The 21,045-nt window shown below is 38.1% G+C and overlaps 1 protein-coding gene across 1 annotated transcript in view; it reads left to right on the forward strand.

The window, feature by feature from the left end:
- The window catches only part of DTWD2 (DTW domain containing 2), a 70,132-nt gene that overhangs the window by 24,392 nt on the left and 24,695 nt on the right, over positions 1-21,045 (forward strand). Inside the window, exons 2-4 of the mRNA XM_063179714.1 lie at positions 3,667-3,757; positions 7,153-7,247; positions 15,679-15,868. Of these exons, the coding sequence (XP_063035784.1) occupies positions 3,667-3,757; positions 7,153-7,247; positions 15,679-15,868 (376 nt within the window). The remainder of the gene's footprint in view (positions 1-3,666; positions 3,758-7,152; positions 7,248-15,678; positions 15,869-21,045) is intronic.

A 21,045-nucleotide genomic window follows, 5' to 3' on the forward strand; every position in this document is an offset into this window, starting at 1 on the left:
GAAGCATTGTTTCTAGAACATGTGCTTGGCACACTTAACCTCTGTATGTTTCCATACAAATGTCTACAAATGCTGAGCATAAGACTGCAACTTTGTTAGTTTTTGCTTACTTTGAGTTCAAATCCTTGAATAATTTACTGTAGTTTTCTGACTATGGGTGTATGAATACACTCACTTGCATTCACAGAATGATGCTTGCTTTCAGAAGAAGCCTTTGGACATGTAGCAGGGTAAAGTTCTGAAGCAAGTTACAGTAAAATAATACAGAGACTTGGAAAGAATTCCAGAATTAGCTCACTGTTTTCCAGACTATGGCATATTTACTTTTGGAGTATCTCTGCCCAGAAACTCATAATCACACTAAATCTGATACCACAGTCCCTGTCCAGATTCAATTCTGCTGGGAAGGTAGACTTAATGTTATTCTGAGTATCATTCATTGAGATATAAATAATGGAAGGAAAGCTGTTAAGTCCGTACATGTATGTGGCTGTCTTTTTCATATGGAGCATTCTTGCCAAATGTGGAATGATGATTTTTTCTTTTAATCATGCCATTGTGATAGGTTACTTCATCATCAATTTTAAACTAGAAAAGCTGTATTGAAAAACCGTTAAGAATCCACTGGGTAGCTTTGAGCTGTACTGAAATTGCATACAGGAGAATATCCTGTAAAAATATCCTAAAATTATCCTCTTCAGATCCTAATCCCAACCCACAAAACTTTTCCTTAATATTCTGAACACTAGTGCTCCTGCCTAGAGATGATTGCTACTTAGATCTCCAGAAATGAGAAAAAGATGATGTTCAGTGTTAAAGAAGTTCCTTGTGCTGCTTCTTTTCTGTAATATCAGCTGTGTATGCAGGGCAAGAGTAAAACAGCATCTTTAAACAAAAGAAAAAGACTAAATGTCTTTTCTGCCTAGGTGGCCTTTCTCAGAGCAAAGGCAGCTTTTGTGGGGGTGGAACAGAACTTGGTTTGTTCTGTAGTGCTTCCTGTCCCACAGATGTGGACTGGTAATGTTGATTTCATGAAGAAATAACGTTGGGGGGTTTTTGTCTCATAAATAACTGTTAGGATCCAAAATAAAATTACAGAAGTAAGTCTTGTGTGCTCAAGATGGGGTTGGAAAAGTGTGTATTCAACATAGTTAGGTACCTAATTGGGTGCTTAAAGTTAAATGATGTATATGCATATGTAAGTAATTAAATTATATTGGGAAATTCTTTATTTGTCATAGTCTGTTCTCTGCTCCCTACAGATCAAATTATAGGCAGAATTTATTTTTGCAGCTATTTGAAAAGACTTACTTTCCAAGTATTTTCTTTATTTTTGTTTGGTTTTTTCTTTTTTTTCTGTGAGATTAACAAGGCCTAAACTATCTGTGAAAAATCCAAACCAGTGTGGAAAATACAAAAAGCATATGCCAAAGGGAGACTTGAAAGTAAGTTATATCTAGCGAAATTTGTTATAATTAAACACCCTGAGGTCAGAAATCACTGTGAAGTTCTTTTGTGTGCTTATGAGGTAATGAACAGTGTAGCTCATGGGATTGAAGTCAACAGCTAACTGTTCTGGAACAGCTTCCTTTAGTAGATTTTCATGCCTTCATCTCTCTTCAGCAGAAAATGTCATAATGGGGAGACCTTTAACAACTTATAAGTGAAACCAGCTGTTGGAGTGAACCAGCTATTGGGGAGAAACCAAGGAGTCAACACTTCGTACACACACCTGAGTTTCTGATGTACCTGATGATCAGAAAGAGGATGAACTTTAACTTAACAATCAGGGCACAGGCAAAAAACCAGCCCCCACAGTATCTGCTGCTTCTAGTTTAGTATCAAAACAGAGATTTCTGTTTAAATTGCTCACATCTGAGAATATTTGGGAAAAAGATAAGGGGATTGCACTGGAGAACAATCCATCAGACCTGGAAGTGAGGTTTTTCCAGTTCATTCATCATGAAGGTCTCTTGGGTAGCCCACTGAATAGTCAGGTTACTGAGTGCTTCATTTTAGGCCTGAAGCCTGACCATTAATACATCAGAATGTGCCAAATTTATGCTGCATTAGCAGCAGGAAAATGCCAGTACTAGAAGGAAAAACAGGCAGCAGGCTACTGCAACAGTACACCAGAAGAGTGTATCAGAATAATTTCCAGTTTGTCATTACGTTGATTTATTGACTGTGAATCTTTTAGTCTAAATATTTAACATTAGTTTTTCTGTTACTTATTTTGAGAAGTACCAATTCCTTGTTTTGCATCAACATTCCCCCTGTCCTCACTTTGTATTGTGACTGGTGTTGGGTAACCTTTAACTGTATATCCTGTAAGAAGGGAATATTCTCTGTGCCTCAGTTGTTGGGGCTTGAAGGACAGGTTTTAAATTAGCACAGCCTGTCAAGTGGTAAAGAGGAGATTACCAGTTCTTACTGCCTTTTTATAATGCTGCCATTTACTATTAAATACTAATGTTTGAATGGGGATCACTTGTACTGCTGTGGATTACTGTAGCATTACTTAGTCCACCTGTCTGGATGCATGCTCTTGTCAGCAAGCAAATTCATTCTGTGTCAGGCTCATCATGAATTTAATCTGAACCTGTCTTCAGAATTCACTTCTTTGAATCACATCTGCTGCAGTGATTCATTGCTTACTTTCTCTCCTGGTTGCTCAGCCTATGAACTGTTAACAGTAAAGGTTACAAGGAGGCTGCAGGTGAAATTCTGCTCCAAGTCCCTGTCACTGCTGAAAATTCTGACTTTCTATGTTTTAAGCATATAGAGTTTTGTTTGCAGAGATGGTGTGATTTAATTGATGAATACATGTAGGAGTTTCACTGTTAAGAAAATTCTTCATTTTCCTGAGTAGTTGAATAATCTGTGCAAAGAGCTAGAGTGACATCTGCCCATGGATGTGCACGCAAATGTGTTTTTTTCTGCAGTGACAGTTCAATTTCTCTGTGTAAAACTTCAAGCTTACTTCTTTGCTTCTGTTTATTCTTGATCATTCAGCAGATCAGTTTCATACTAAGCATAAGTTAATTTCTTTAGATACTGTTCTTCAGCTAGTCATTTCAACAGCTTGAAACAGTACACTAAAGAATTTTAAATACATTTTTTTCTGACTTAGATTGGATGTTCCTGATAAGGATTTTTTTGTTTTCACTCTACATGTCTTCAGCATAGATGGAATTATAAAAAAGTAAAATACAGCATGTCTGGGTTTTCATGTGTGTATATGTTTAAAATGTTGTATTCTAATCAATCATTATAAATATAAATTGTAAATATTGTAAGTTCTATTATAGGTCATCATATTGTTGAAACTAACTTGTTAGGAAAGAAGTAACAGACTTGTCTAATAAGGGTACGGATACTAGTAAGCTGCTCATCTTGAAGATGACAGAAGAATTTTCAGAGTGCTGTAACCCAAACCAAACTACAGGAAGTGTCTGAACAGTGTTCTCAAAATGCTGTTTCAATGAAAGTCTTGCCTCTTTATTTTTAGAAGTGAAAGGAGTTTCAAACATAAAATTACATGAGGTTTAATACGATGTGGTTAGGTGAAGTTCTTAGGGAATATGTATTGTGCAATGTAGTTATATCTTCTTTCACAAGCTGCTGATTATTTTTATTGTTCTCTTACTCCCTTTCGCCATGTAGCCGTCCTCAGAAGGTGTGTTTGTGTCCTTTCCTGCCTGTACATCCACTAAAGGTCTCCACCTGCCTGTATATAATTCAGCATCCAGCAGAGGTGAGTAAGGCTATGGTACCTATGGGACTTGGGCTCTAATCCCAATGCAGCAAATGGTAGGCAGGAGGAAAGAGCTGTGCTGTCAGCTCACTGTCTTGCTTCAGCCCCAGCCATCAGCTGAGGACCATGCAGTACCAGAGTACTTGCCCCTCTGCCAGATGGGATGGGGATGAGAAGCAGAGGGAGAAAATGTAAAACTTGCTGTGAGAGAGATAAGAGGGTTTAATAAATGAAACAAAGTGAAATACAGGAGCAGTAGTACTACCACTACTGCTGCTATTAATGATAATAATATCAACTGATACATGATACAGTGCTCACCTCCTGCTGGTGCCCAGCCCATCCCTAAACAGCAATGACAGGTCCTGACCATCCCCAGTTAATAATGGACATGTGAAATATGTCCATAACATTCATGTGAAATAACCATGTTTAGCCTGTTTGAGTCATCTGACCTGGACATGCTCCCTCAAAATTTCTTGTGCAGCTCCTCACTGGCAGAGCGTGGACAATTGAGAAGTCCTTGGCTTAGGTAAACACTACTTAATGTACCGATGTTTTCATTGTTGCTATCAACATTATTCTCATCCTGGATCCAGAACACAGCATATATCAGCTACTGGGAAAAAATTAATTATATCCCAGCCAAAACCAGGGCAATCATATAATGATTTTTACTTTTAAACATCATGACTGAATGCCAGTTCATCTGAGTTGCTATATTTGTTGTTCAGTTCATCTGAATTATTGTATCTTTGAAATCACACCTTATTTCTGTAACTCCATGCATGCAAGGCATCTCAACAGTATAGTCTTACTGGAATTGAAATCTACTTACTTTTGTACAAATTGTAAGAATGAAATAACATTGTTATTAAGTAACATTAAATAAAATAAAGACACATGGGTGTGACTGGTGGGGTATCTTGTACAAGGCCAGGAGTTGGACTCAATGATCCTCATGGGTGCCTTCTAACTCAGCATATTCTGTGATTCTGTGAACACTGTGTGTCACAGAGGTGCTAAGAGTAGATCCATGGAGAAATGTATTTTGATTACAGCAGTGGTCTCTTATTGATGTTAGTGTTCTGTTAAAATGTGAATTAAGCTATTCAACACAGTGATGACCTTACCTGTTTCCCCACTGAAAACTACAGTTCAGCTTCAGAACACTGTGTTTTGGTTTACCAGTAGGAGGATGTACATTGATGTTTTTCTCTTTGGTTGACAGTGGCCCATGGAGGTGGATCATAAGGTGTTTAGAAATTGTACCACATTTACACAGATCTGGGTAGATGATGGGTCTACAAAGCAGACTGTGGAATTCAGAAAACTGTACTCTCATGGTGCAGCTGTTTGCTTGACATTGACAGCTGTTCAGTCAACATGCAAAGAGTAATTTCCTGAAGGAATTTAAACAGAATACAAAAAAACTCCAATTTAAAAAAGTCTTCTCTTTCAGGGAAATAAAAGAGAAGCCATGACATGTTTGGGCCCTAAATGGGAAAACTGATTTTTAATGGACTGTGTATAATAGAAATATCCTCCATGTGACTTCCTATTTGAAAACTACCTAAATATACACTGAAGTCCCTTGCTGGGAAAAAGAAGTTTAAAAATATGCCAGAGATATTGAATTGGCATTTTAATTGTGTTGAATTCCCTGTTCATGATGGAGAGTATTAGAAAAGTCTGCAGATTTTTCTGGATTTATACAGCATTCCAGTGTCTGGAAGGCTATCTACAACTTTTTATTATTTAGCAATCAGAACAGGTGTCTTTCACAATGAGATGCAAGTTTTCTGTTACTCTATGTTGCATAGTGATAATTTATAGAATAAACTATCCTTGGAAGACCACTATGGTAACTATCCAACTATATGAGGGCCCTTAGCTTATCAGAGATAAGTCCTGTTAAATGGTGGTCTTTGCAGGTAGTCACAGGTGGTGCTTTTTATTGCATAACTGCAGAGGCGTACGTGACAAAAAATAAGTTCCCTTTGCTGCTTACACTCAAAAGACAATCAGTCTTGAAGGCAGATGAGCCTTTTGGACTGTATCTGATCCTTCAGTCTGCCATTGCATTACAGATACACTCTTAACAGTCTGTTTCAAAAATAACCCAATAAACTAACCAGATAGAGAATATCTTTCCCCTGCTGCCCCCCAGTCTAAACTGTCATCCCCCATGTGCTTCATTGTTGGCTTTGGAAGTCTGCAGTACCTTGGATTAAGCCTTCAGCTCTTGTCAAATGGTGCTATTGAGACTGGTACTGAGGGAAGATAGTAATGCAGAAAGTCAAGAAACACATATCCTGTGTTTGGATTAATGTGACTAATGTCTTCACATTCACACTATCCAGAGGCCAAGCTGCCAGATAGACGTGCACATGTATCAGGTGTTGTCAAAGGGAGAAGAATCGCTTGCTGTAGAACAGTGGATCACATGTGGGAAATTGTACTGTTAAACTTCCATTTTGCATAATAGCTACATGAATTATTTAGATTTTTGCTTGTGGAGGAATCCCAGGACAATATAGCGTTCCATGTCAAGGTCTAAATACTTGGTTTCAGATCAGTGTTATTGCATCATTGCGCATCATGAGACTAACTTAAAAACTAAAAATATAGAAATCCAGCATCAGGACTAGTGCAAAGGTGATGGAATTATTTGCTCAGTCTGATTTTTTTTTTTTTGCATATAGGTAAATATATATATGTGTATATATATATATATATATATACATAGATAGATAGATAGATAGATAGCTAGCTAGATAGATGGATGGATAGGTATAGATATATAATAAATATATAAGTAAATAGAATAATTGTGTCATTTTTCCTTTTTCATGCTTGCTGTTATGATCCAGAGGTCAGTGGCATAGCTAGGTGTACAAACCCCTTTTTGTCTTACCTTTGCCTTTGCTTATTCTTGGAAGTGATTGCAAGTAGGATGTACTTTTCAAAACCTGAGTGATGTGTGTAACTCAGGACAGAACCCTGAAGCATCTATCTGTGGAAATTGAGCCCTACCCAGGTTTTCTACTGATAATGATACTATTTCATTAATGCTAATGCTTTTTTTTGCCCGCTGTTTATTATTCAGTGATTTTTCTCTCAAGTTTTGTTACTGTTTTTTATAGTGATAGCCTAGTTCAAATTTATGGTGATGATCGTAGATTAGTTGAGATTGAGTTCAATATTGTCAATTAAAACGATACAATCTGAAGCATCAAGATTGGGGTTTTTTTCCTGAATATTTTTTGTCCTGTTACCTGCTAAATTTTTTTCTCTCTCTGTAGTCAACAGATTTTGATAGAAAATAAAAACATTAATAATTCATAGAAGCCTTTCTTGATTTTATTCAAAAGTAACTTTTCTTTTTTTTACAGGAAAGTCGAGTGTTAAGAACGGTACCTTTGCTAGCAGCTTGTCTCCCTCCAGACAAATGCAAAATTTTGGTTGGTCGACGTTTTAATGAAGACAGGTGAGCAGGATTGCCTGTGCATTTTCTGGTTCTCTGTAAATCATAGGAATATATATTTCAGTGTCTTTTAAAATAGCCAACAGTGTTCTTAATTTTTATTTCAAGTGTGCACACTCACATTCTGATTTCCAAAGATAGTCAGAAGCACTTGATATTCTTCCTTCAGGTTATAGTCTCAGTTCTGCGCTCTTGGAGTGTTCACATGGCTACTTTCAAACTCTTATCTGTTTCCAGTTCTGTTCTTTCTACTAGCTCTGTCTTGCTATTCTATTTTGTTCTTTTTTGATTTGCTTTGTCTGACTAACCATTTGGTGTCACTGAAGTAAAACTAATAGTTTTTACTCAAGTGTGGGAAACTGAGAAAGCAGCCTTGTTGTGAGATTCGTTTAAAACTCTTTAAAATTTCAAAAAAGAAATATTAATTTTCTTCTTCCTCTTAAAATTAATAATAAGAAAGCATAGCTCTCAGAAATTTTAAATTATTTTTTCTAATATTCTGAGACATTGGAAAATACTGCTTTCCCATATAACATCTTTAATCTTCATTAGATGAAGCTAAATCTTAGAAACCAGGTCTTGATACAAATGCCAGTGAAGCTTTACTACATAAATTTTTAATAAAGCAAATAGAAAGTGTGAATACTTAAAAAGGAAATTAATTCTCAAATTGAGTTGAATCCTTAGAGGAATTTCTGTGAATGGTTAATATTTGCTGTTTTCTTTTCCTTCAATAAAAATTGAATGTTAATGTTAATACACATGACATGGTGAGCAAGGCCAGCTGAAATATACAAAAGTGTGGGGGAGAACAGAGTGGTAGGGTATCTGTTATCTCAATTCAGTAAAGTGATTACTTATTCCTGAATACAGAGTTAAGGTATAATTTACATAGCTGGATATACACTGTACAGTATGATTTTCTGAAACTCCAATTACAAAAGCCTTTACATTTGAAGGATCTCTATTAAAATACTCTCTACAAAGATAGAGAACTTCAAAACAGTGGAATGTAGCAGGATGGGCAAAAAAAAGTGCTAATGTCTTTTCCCTGCATTGTTCATAGGCTTGTACAACTGCAGTATATTTGCTATTCACTATGGAAATGTTAGGGCAAAAAGCAACTATTGTCTCTTATGCATGAATAAACTACAATTTATTGGATTAATGCTCTTTTTAGGCTACTAATAAAGTTTTGTAGGTATTTGTTTTTGTATAATAATAATGTTTCACTCAGAAGTAATTGTGGGCCTGTATTGACCAGAGATCAATACAGATCTCTGTATTGATCTAATATTGTATCTAATATCTGACATGTTGAAAGTTTGAATTATTTTGGTACCAGACTTTTATAAACAACCTTGCCACTATAGTTTTTAAGTTTCATTTTATATTTTGTGACTATTTGGATGGGATGATTTTGTCTTTATTTTATTTTTCTGGAAAGGTAATCTAATCCTCAAGCTTTTCCTCCTTGAAAATATTCAGACTTTAGTAGATATAGATTCTGGATGGTATAGATTCTGGATGCTGTGATAAAATTATAGATTCTAATGAAGGAACACTTACAAAACCCCAGCTGCAAATATTTCTACATGCACCACTCTGTTACTTAGGACAGTGTGGGAACAATTACAAATTATCTACATTGCTCTCTGAAATCAAGCCACACAAAGTGCTGGTTCTGCACCTGGGATGGGGCAACTCTGACTGTGTGTGTAGACTGGGGAATGAGAGGCTCGAAAGCAGCATGTGGAAAGGGACCTGGGGGTCCTGGTCAGTAGTGAGCCAGCAGTGCCCTGGCAGCCAGGAGGGCATCAGGGACAGCATCACCAGCTGGGCAAGGGAGGGATTGTCCTGCTCTGCTCTGCTCTGGGGCAGCCTCACTTTGAATATTGTGTGCAGTTTTGGTCACCACAACATAAATGACACTGAGCTGTTAGAGAGTGTCCAAAGGAGAGCAATGAAGGTGGTGAAGGGCCTCGAGGGGAAGCCATGTGAGGGGTGTCTGAGCTCACTTGGTCTGTTCAGCCTGGAAAAGATTGAGGAGGATCTCGTTGCAGTTACAACTTCTTGTGAGGGAAAGAGGAGGAGGAGACACTGGTCTCTTCTTTCTTGTGACCAGCAACAGAACCCAGGGGAATGGCCTGAAGTTGTGCCAGGGGATGTTTAGGTTAGATAGCAGGATAAGGTTTTTCACCCTGAAGGCGGCTGAGCACTGGAACAGACTCCCAAGGGAAGTGGTCACAGCACCAGGCCTGTCTGAGTTCAATAAGCATTTGGTCAATACTCTCAGGCACGTGGTGTGACTCTTGGGGTCCCGTCCTGAACGGGGATGGGAATTGATCAATGATCCTTTGTGTCCCTTGAAAGTCAGCATACTCTACGATGTTGTGGTTCTTTGACTCTGTGAAATCTCAGTATAATTGCCAGCCCTCCTGCAGTTCAGTGGCCTAGATTAGAAATTAAATGGACCACTTGGGAAAATTTGTAGCTTCACTTTAGAAGTAATAAAATGCAATTTATTTCTGTTGATTTTCTGTAAAGCTGTTTAAGGTAATTATATACAATAGATATGACACTTCGTAGTGCTTGTTCACAAACAGGAATTCTTACTATATCAAATATCAAGGAATTGAGTTTTGCCACTTACCGACTAATGTAAAACTGGTTACAGGTTGTGGTTCTTTATTCAGATAACTTTTTTGTGAGCTTTTTTTGTGCTTTGGTGTCATTATGCTATCAAACTAAATTCATGCATTTTTGCTCCTTAGTTCAGTCAAAAATGACTAGATGCAGGCAGAGATCATCAGCCTGTCACAGCTTTTGTCATTCTGTGTGTGAAAGTAATTAGTGCTGGTTAACTGAACATGCGCTAATTTCCATCTGAAACTATACTTTACCATATCAAATTTCAGATTTCTCAATATAATTTAGATAATATTCTCTCTGGTTGTTTTTTCTTTGAGTACTATAGACTTCAGCTTTGCAGTGAGTCCAGAACAGTTCCTTTCTTCTACTCCCTTCTCCTCATGCTTTCCCTCTCTCTCAGTGTGTGTGCTCTCCTGGCTGCAGTGCCTTTCTGGGCATATTCACAGGGAACACACAACAACGCTTGCAGCTTACTTACTACCAAAACCTTGAAAAGAGGTTGTTGTGGGTGTTGGTTTCTTCTCTGAACTAACAAGCAATAGACAGAACGAGAAGAAATGGCTCTCAAGATGTGCTTCAGTGAGAGGTTTAGATTGGAAAATTCCCTCACCAAAAGAACTGTCAGGCAGTGGAACATTCTGCCCAGGAAAGTGTTTGAGTCACCGTGCCAGGAAGTATTTAATAGACTTGTAGAGAGGGAGTTTGGGGATACAGTGTTAAGACACTGCCATGTCCAAACCGTATCAGTTGGACTTGATTGTGTTTGGGGTCCTTTCCAATGTAAACAGTTCTGTGATGATCCTTGTGCTAATGTTTCTGTTCTTAAAGATTATGCTTTACATACAAAGAATGTAGATAAATGATCAGAAATTAGATAAAACAGAGGCACTCTTCCTGGATATCTCTTAGGCTTCTGTCCTGACCCTAAGGGCTTCCTTCTGAATGTGGAAATGACAGAGAGTAGTTACCTTTTCTAAAATCTATTTTACTACTTGATGGAAATTACTACCTTTTAGGAATTACAGCAGTCCACAATCTTCCAAGCATAGGAGTATTGAGAGAGGTAGAGGCACCTGCCTATTACTGAGGTGAGACAGTAAAAATGATAAGAAAAACTGAGAAGTCCTCATTAACCTGATGGTTTTCTACAGATAATATGTTAGCATCTATTCTTTATTAGTAGTATTGTTTGCTACTAAATGGCAGTGTTACATTTTTAAAATCTGAATGATTGCTTTTCACACTGGATCCACGTTGAATTAAAACCATCTAGAGAGTTTGAGAGCAACTGAGTAGATGTGTAATGAAAATGTACATGGTACAAAAATGGGATTATGTTTAAATTACACATTTCAAGAGCATGCATCCCAGAAATAATGAAATGCTACTTAAGTGCAATCATGAGAATGTATAAATCTTCAGTGACAAAGTGGTTGGATATTCAGACAGGAATGAAGTATCTGAACAGTTTTGCTTAGCAGAGAGTGTTGTTGTGCTAAATGGATTATAAAAGCCTACAGTACCTGCTGCATACCAAAACTAAAGCTGATTTATAAGAGAAGCAAGTATTGTAGATATTTCTCTTACAGAGCTCAAAGCCATAGTTATATCTTACAGCATAACTTTTAAATTGTGTCATCTGTTTGAGCTTTATGTTAGCTGCTGGCCACGTAAAGCAGATAAAAAAATTTGTATTGATGAATTTATAGAAAGAGGAAATTTTTATCTTCAGATTGACCTTACTTTTCATTATTGCAATAAAAATCTTACCTGGATTTGCGGCGAGGTGTCCAGCCTTGAGGGCTAGTTGTCTGGCTAGCAGAGGGCGGCCAACACCCAGCTGCAATCCAAGGTGAGCACCCCTTGGCGTCTGAGGGCCTCGGGCTGTGCTCACCACAGACTGATCTCGCTGCCACCAGGACGGGAATAAGGAGCTGGACACTCGCTGGGGACAAAGTCAGGTTTATTGGGGAAACCCAAGATGTCAGCCAGGGAGTGACCAAGAGCAAGGGGAGTAACAAGGTTATAAAGGGTGAGGAATCTCAGGGAGGGGTTTACAGAGAACCAATAAGGGAGGACAAGGGAGGGAACTTAACATAACAGACATTAGGGAGAACCCAATCAATACAAAGTAAAGGAGGGGCCCCGGGACCACAGCCAATCATAACCCCCGTGGGAAAGAAGATTCTAGTAAACTGGGAGGAGTGGGGGTGATTGACTGGGCCCAGGGAGGAGAAACAGGTATACATATAAGGGAATGAGGGGGAGGAGGAATTACATAACTAAAAGAACTGACAATCCCAGTGGCGGGAGTTGCCATGGGAACAACATAATTGGCAGGTTTATGGCGGGAAAAACTGGTGAGGGCAGAACCATTATATAAAATGGGGGGAAATACAGAAAATGGGGGAGCAATCAAAATAAACTAACAAAACACACTACAACAGGATTGAGGTAAATTACTACAACTGTAAATGATACAAATTACTTTTTCTTGGAAATGCCAACATTTTCTGAAGTTTGAAAGTCTACAAGTACTGTGAAGTGCCAGTGAAAGTATTGGAAATGTCATAGTGTCTGTATAAAGGATTTTTCTTCAGCGTAGTCTTTATGGAGGATATTCCTGCAATTACTTGAAATCATTCTATTTTAAGGATGAGAGCTGTCAATATTAATTACATATGTACTATAGAATTACAGAATACCAGCATGGAAGGGGACTTCAATGATCATCTGGTCCAAACTTTTTTTAGCAAAAACACAGTCTAGACAAGATGGTTAAACCTGTTCAGAAGAATCTTAAGTGTCCGGTGTTGGGGAAGTCATGGAAGTAACACTTGGTGGAAATTAAAGGGATGGAAGGACTAGGAAGAGGAAAGACTAGGACAGTTGTGATTGTTCATCCTAGAAAGGACATGAGCCAATTGCGGCCTTCTAGGACAGGAGGAGAGCATACCAGATAGATGGAGAGAGACTATTTACAAGGGGGAATGGATTCAAACTGAAAGAAAGTAGGTTTAGATTAAATATTAAGAAGAAATTCTTTACTTTGGGGGTGGTGAGACATTGTGACAGATTGCCCAGAGAAGCTGTGGATGCCCTGTCCTGATGTGTCCAAGGCCAGGCTGTGTGGGGCTCTGCGCAGTCTGGTCTAGTAGAAGGTGTCCCAGTTTGTGGCAAGGAGGTTGGAACAGGATGATATTTCAGGTCCCTTCCAAGCCAAGCCATTCTGTGAAGTTGTGATGATTCTATGATCCTTGGATGAGTATGCATTGAAAACCAGTGTTTTCAACTGAATTGTCAACTAAAACATCAGTTGTGGTGTTCATAATATAAACTTAAAGAGCTTCATAATCAATGCAGATTTGGAATAGTTTTAATAATTCATTTTTTTAATCCTCTAAGGGGATTTAAAATCTCTTCTGTCTCAGAATTAGGATAGTTTAAATTGAAGACTTGGGTTCTCAAGACAAACATGAAAATAATGACCAGTTTTAAGCCTTGGGTACTACATATCGTGTAATGGGATGGCCTCGTGCTTTTGATTTTGCGTATCAAGATTGTTGGTTAAATTAAAATGATACCAAATTACTATAGTGTAAGTAAGGCTTAAAAAATAGTGGGAAGAACTGTTTGCCACAGGCTTATTTTACAGATTTCCAGTTTCTATTTACAATTTTCCTGTTCATTTTGGAAAGACAAATCATTATGTTTTGGTTTTATTTGTTTGTATGTTTGTTCTTTGTAGTAAACGACATTGACAGGAATGAAACACAGTGTTGAATCAGTCTGGATTGTTTGCTGGAGGGAGGATGGCTGGCAGTGAGGGTGGTCAGATGGTGGAATACTTTCTCCAGCTTATTGGTACACTGAATTCCATTCCACATTCATTTCATATACATCCTTTATGGTCCCATTTGAGTCTTAATCTCAGGATTTCAATGTCTTGCACTTCAATCCTGTCTGATTTAACATTCTTATAATTGTTTTTTTCACATGCCTTCTCAGAGAGTGATAACGGAGTGCAGGTTTAGGTACACCTTGTATATATCAACTCAAAATCCATTATGAACCATTTCTTTCCTCTCTAGTCCTCCCCACTCCTACCACTGCTTCTCCCTACAAATACATGTTATTGCTTGATTTTTGGAGAAGTGGCGCAGATGCCTGGTTTCTGGAACTTAAAAGGTGACAGTGACAATAGAAATTCCTCAGTGTGAACTTAGATGTTTACCGTGTGCCTGTATCTGTGATCTTGCACCAAGTGGATCTTGATAGGTATCATGAAGTGCCCACTTTATGTGCTGACTATTAATCCCATTCCGATATACCTAAGATGTGCTGGCTTCTCTTTCCACTTCACATGGTGTTTCAACTGCATAAAGCTCTTCTCATCCTACCAAATCAGTTTACACCTTATAACCACTGCGGTACTATGTAGAATTAATTTCTTATTTGATGTCACATGCTTTGGGCAGTCAACCCTTGCTTTATATTTCTTCAAGATTTCTGATTGAAGCAAGACTGAAGACTGAGAAATGAGTTCCAGACAAGTAATGCGTTCTTTATTACAAGACTAGGCTTTTCTTGAGTTCTCCCCTGTCTGCTTGTCTATTCCATTCTGGTGAGACCCCTTGTGGAGTACTGTGTCCAGCACTGAGCCCTTAACACAGAAAAGATATGGACCATGGACATGTTGGAATGAGTCCAGAGGAAGGCCATGAGGATGGTCAGAGAGCTGAACGCGTCTCCTGTGGGAAAGGCTGAGAGTTAGAGTTGTTCACTCTGGAGAAGAGCAGGCTCCAAACAAGACCTTGTGGAAGCCTTTTGGTACCTAAAGGGGATTTCAGGAAAGCTGGAGAGGTACTTTTGCAAGGTCTAGAACAAAGGAAATGGTTTTAAACTGGAAGAGAGTAGTAGATTTAGATTTAGATTAGGTACTAGGAATAAATTCTTTACCCTTATGGGGTGAGACATGGAAACAGGTTGCTTGCAGAAGCTGTGGCTGCCCCATCCCTGGAGTATTCAGGCCAGACTAGTTTATACTTGGCTTTTGGGACATGGAGTACTATTTAAATGACAATGTCTTTCACAGATTTTTATAGGCTAGGACAGTGGTGTCCTGCAAACTCTTCAGGAGTTTCCGTGTACATTAACTGTACACTCAATAGGCAGCCGTTACATCTGTGGTACCACTGGCAAGTGTAGAAGGCCAACAGGAAGGAAGAAGAGCATGTAAAAGAATGGGAACTATAACTGTACCAGTTAGTATAAGTAGCAATTAAAAAAAACCCAAACCAATGGAAATGATAACATTTTCAAAAGTGTCCTGTAGGTGTGGACTATGAATTGCTAATATTTTATCTATATATAAGGTTAAAAATGGGATAATTGCAGTAATTTTATGCCAAGTGTTTGATAAATTTTTTCTAGAATGCATGTATTAAATTTTGGTAAACAATTCAAAATGTCTTCGGCTCCAATACACATTACAGTAGTGATTAAGCATTGCAAAAGATATGATATATTGCTTTATTCAGCTTTCATTGGTCGCTTTTGTGGTTGTTTTTTGATTGCCCTGACTTAGAAGCTGCCCTCCAACTTTAGGTGTTGGAGCAAAAAACCAACAGCTTCAGAGGTGTTGGAAGGAGAAAGTGATAGATGACAAAGGGAAATTTAAGTAAAATTTGGTGGAAATGAGTGGGAGCTAATATTTGAAAGTATGTGTACATCATGAAAACTTTCTAGAATTAATTTGATTTTGTGTTCCTGTGCATTAAAGGTATCCTGAATTAGCAACTGTGTGCAGAAATCCCAATACTCTAATTTTGTATCCTGGAGCTGAAGCAACCAACTTGGAAGAAGTTGCAGTGATGTCTTCTAGTCCATCTGTTATGATTATCATCGATGGAACATGGAGTCAGGCTAAAGATATATTTTACAAAAATTCTCTCTTCCGCCTTCCCAAGCAAGTGAGTTATAAACTGTAAAATAAAAATTCAAAGTTTGTCTAGTAGATTCTTGCTGCTAATGAGTTAGAAGGGGGTGGTTTTCTGAGGATGTAACCAGCCAACAAGAGAAAGACAACTTGAACAATTATTTAGGCAATCTGTAAGATTGTAAGAAAGATAATTGTAAATATTGATAATATGATAATTGATAATGTCTGCCTTCTCACTTGAAATTTGCTTTTGTTTGATTTTGACCTAGCATATGTAACTTCATAGTGAATCATTGTTTTGCAAAATTGAAAACTAATTTGTGTAGAAAAACACACAACAGTGTCTTGTTTAAGATGTTAGAATAGAAAGATTGAAATAAGTGTTTCTTTTCCCCTGCATAAGTATTTTACATTGCAGAAATATGAAAACTGAAAGTTGAATTTTCAGCCTTTTAGGAAAGCATCACACTCTTCTCATATGTTGTCTCCACCATATTAAAAATTCTGTCTCAGGTAACATTTTACAAATACTGTCCATTTGACTGTATATTCATATTTTGTATCTGTATCTTAAGTGTTTTCATCAGACTAGGATTGTTTGTGTACATTTAATTTTTTGACAAAGCTGCCATTTTTATTCAGGTACATAACTGAAAGTGTATTTTAGAAAAAGTATTAATACCAACAGTTTTACTAATGGAGAAAATAATTCCCTTCATTGTTGGATCATAATTAGTATCCCCGAGGCTGTTAAAATGTTTATTTTATTTTTAATAATGGACAGCAAGCTTATGGATCATTTTACATACAAGTAATGCTTTTTAAATTATTAAATCCTGCCTAAGGCAAATTGGAGCTGATAAAGACTTTGAATTGATAGAACATGTAAAAATAATGGAATGAAAATGCAGTAAAATACTACACCAAAAAACCTCTTAGAAGATTGAGCAGTAATATTGACTATAATGCATGAAACCTCATTTAAATATATAAATAATTTATCTTTCAAAAAATCCATAATATGCAGTTTGTTGCTTGACATGTATTCTTCTGTTGCATTAGATTTCACCAAGATATTAAGATGTATCTGTGCACTACAACAAATGAAAAAAAAAACATTTAATGTTTGCAAACAAATGTGTTCCTATCATAGGAGATTATTACACCACAAAGACTAGATATAAGTCACATCTACATGTGATTTTATAGACACCTGATTTGCCCATAACTGTTTTCTGTATGTTAAGATGTTTTGTACAAAATTTCATAGATGTGGGAGCAAATGTAGGTGTAGGGTGTTAATCTATAACCCTCTGTACATGAACATGGATAAAAACATGTAGAGATGTGACAGCCCAGAGAGATTTTCTGGATGGAAGTGGATAATTGGCTACTGTGCACCTTTCCTCCCTGCAAGTGGGCACCAGAACTAATGACTGGATACGACTTGTCGCTGTGGGGTGAGTCACAGTCTTCCTTTCTGAGAAAGTTCAGAGGTATTGATTTATGAAACAGTGATGCAAGGGATCATACTTCAAGCTCTAGGAAAAAAATCCAGCAGACAGCATGAGTATAGAAAAACATTCTTCGTAGATTTGCTTTGTTGTGCATACATGAATTCTGTATTGCATCGATTGCAGTCTTTAGCATTTGCAGTTATTCGTCAACACTCAACTTCTTATCTGGCCCTTTTGTCAAGGAAAGGTACATTCTGACATCCATATCCTTCTTTTTTATTGGAATTGCATTGCTGCTCTTGTTTTAAAGGGTTTAAATTCTTAGAGTAAATGAATACAGTGAAACAGTGATTCTTGAAGTATTAAGTTAATAAAAGTATTAATTTTTTCTTAAACTATGATAGATGGTAAATATATCAGAGCTATAATCAGTATTTGGTTTGATTTTTATTTTATACGCTACTTGATACTTTCTATTATTCAAATCACAGGGATGTGTTATGATGACATTGTTGGAGTTCCCAAATGCAAAAATAGCTTCCTGCAGGGAAAACCGTTTTCCCATGTTGAGGTGTGACCTGGCTGACATCAATCTCTTAGATCAAGTTTAAAGGTTACATTTAGTGGTTTGACTGTAATTTTTGCTTTATTTGTTCTGTGCTGTGCCAAGTTAGAGCTTGCACTGTAGCTGCACACAGTCACCGGTGAGATAGGTGAGGCTCAGTGATGACACCCACTGGGTGTGGAGCCGTGCTAGGGCTGTATTGGAGTGCTGTGTACACACCTGGATCTTAGACTAGGTTTGATCATTTTGTGTTGAAATGATCTTGAGGCACCTGTGCAGCCCCCTAGAAACTTATTAATGGTTAAAATTAGCAGTAATGTGGGAGAACATAGTTATAAAACTGTCTGCAAGTAAACACCAGCACTGTTAGGGACTAAAGTTTGTTCAACCTTTGACAGTGTTCTGTTTCATCTTTCTCACTGATCTAGATATCATGGCCAACACTGTAGGGTTTTTCTGGCATTTTACTATTTCTGCATTATTTCTTGTTTTCTACGTCATAGTTCATATTTAAATGAACCATGTAAATGGCTTTCTATTTGAAAAAAGTTTTTACTGATCATATCTTGAAACTTTGGGTTGATATTGCAATTTTCTGAGACAAAAGTGAGTAGAATGTCCCTATACTTGAAATTCAAGAAGGCAGGCTTTTTTGGCCCCAGAGAGAGAATAAGGTATATAGAGGGGGATGTAAAAAGTGAAGAGGATGTGATACCTGTAGGCATTATCTGTAATACAAAAAGAAGCTAGACTTATTCAATAAATGGTGATTTGTGCTTTTAATCAATATTCTGGAGGTCGAAAAGAGCTATTTTAGTAATGAAGACGTTAGCAATTCTTGACTACAAAGACATCATCGATTGGAGCCATTGAAAGGAATATTTAATTGTATTACTTTACAGCTTTGCTGATTTTGGGTAATACAAACTGCTATGTTGAATGATTTTCAAGATACTGTGGGATATTTTAATAAACTTGGCTGTTGTATTAAATTAGTATTAAAATCTTGAGATCTCCAATAAAAGCTCTGTTAATTAACAGCTCAGTCAGCAGAGCATTTTTCCTTGAAAAAAATGTTAAAAGAAATTTAAATTGCGCTCTTCCAGAAAGCCCCAGAGGAAATAGATATATATGAATCTAACATATTTAACTTTATCAGAAAAATGTAAATTTATGTCTTGATCCAGAATCATTCTTATTGTGGAATGTAATGGAATGGAATTTTTTTTCTTAAATTACAAAGCATGAGGTTGGACAAACTTTTTAGCAAAAACCTATGAGGCACTGGGGTTAAGGTGACTTTACAGAATCACCGACTCAAAAGTCTGGAAAAGACTTTTGAGGTCATCAAGTTCAATTTAGGACAGAACACCACCTTGTCAGCTTGTTGGCACTGATACCAAGCACCACATCCTGTATTTCTTTAAAAGTCTTTTCCCCTTCAGGGACAATGACTCACTCCACTGCCTCTCTGACCAGCCCATTCCAGTGCCCAATCATCCTTTCTGTAAAAAAGTTCCTCCTAATTTTCAGCCTAAACCTCCCCTGGGGCAGCTTTAGACAGTGTCCTCTTGAACTGTTTTTAACTGTGTGGGAGAAGAAACGGAGCCCCACCCGGCTACAATCTCCTTTCAGGGAGTTGTGGAGAGTGATAAAGTCTCTCCTGAGTTGCCTCTTCTCAGCTGCTCCTCCTGTGACTTTAATAGTCTTTAATATGATTATTACATTGATTACGCAGGGTACTCCATGAACTAGCACCCTCTGGAGAAGCGCATTATCCCAGGATGTTTTGCATAGCCACAACTGAGGAAGGGGTCTGCAGGCTTTTGAATCTCCTCTGCAGCATCTGCTGCTGTTGCAGAGGACATACAGAAAAGGTATTCAGTCACCTTGGAGAAGCTGTTGCAGTAGTTTGAGAGAAGAACTAGCCATTTGTCACAGTTCATGTGGTGGTGTATTGTGTGAAGCAATCACAGGCCACTGTGGGTGAAGCCGCTTCTGTTTATGAGAAGATAAGCACAGCATAGTGGGGAGAGATGACTAAACTCCTGCTTTTGGCTTTCTACTCCTTCAGCACTTCAGCTCCAAATAAGAATTGAAAAAGTTAACCTGCAAACCATAGATATAAAAAGTAGACTATCCCAAGTGCTTATTGTTGCATCAGAAGTTGGTAGTACAGAAATTATTTTTATTTATGGATAAGTATTTCTGGATCTCTGTTGTAAATCCAGGAATATACTATTCCAAACCTTAATGAATTATTTCTACTACCTGATATTGTTTTCCTTTTTGAAAAATCCAGTGAAAGTCTTTGGGTCATCATACTTTTGTGGGATAATTGTAGAAAATAAATACCCATCCTTTAAAAATACTTGGAAAGTGCTACACAGTGGTGGTTGTCTTTGCTGGCCACTTTTTGGAAGGGATGGGAACTAAAGAGAAAAGGTTTACAGGATTTCCTGGATAGTATGGTTTACTTATTTCTTATTATTTTTGCCATCTTTCTGGTCTTGTGGCTGCCCAAGGTGCAGCCAGCAGGGTCCCTGCCTGCCCTGCAGCTCCCTCCTTCCCCTCTCTTGGGATGTTTAGAGATTATCTTCCTGTGACATTGAGGCAGAGCTGGGTTCCAGGGCTAAATGTGGTGGGATCTGAGGAACTGTGTGATTGTTTTGGTGCTTTGGTGGGCTTTGCACTGAGCCGTGTGCCCGCTGGCAGAGAGATTGGTCATTTGGATGAAGGCTTTGAGTCCCATATTTGTTGTATGTGTTTGCACCCCACCCTGGACCTCCACGACGTGTGCTTGTCCCAGAGGTGCTGTGCTGCTTTCTGTGTGAGGCCTTGTCCATGAGTCCTGCTGGCACACATCTGTCCTTTGTCACCTGTCATCTCATCTGGCTCACCTCTGGGGAGGGCACAACAGAGTCCTCCCCGTGCCTTGTCTGCCCTGCTGGCAGTGACTCAGCCCTAGGGGGGGCTCAGTGCCCTCAGGGCACACTGGCTCTGACTTGGGGTCAGCAGAGGTTTTGCACCTCTTGGATTCTGGTTTTCTTGGTGCCTATGTGTCCCCTCCTCAGAGGAGAGGAGTCTTAGCTCAAGAACAATGCATATCAGTGTGCGTGGTGAGACTGAGCAGCAGAGGCACTGGGAGCTGTACCATGCCATGCTGATGCCAAGGGGACTGTTCCT

The sequence above is a fragment of the Melospiza melodia genome, chromosome Z, assembly GCF_035770615.1.
Source record: "Melospiza melodia melodia isolate bMelMel2 chromosome Z, bMelMel2.pri, whole genome shotgun sequence".
Classification (NCBI taxonomy): Eukaryota; Metazoa; Chordata; class Aves; order Passeriformes; family Passerellidae; genus Melospiza; species Melospiza melodia.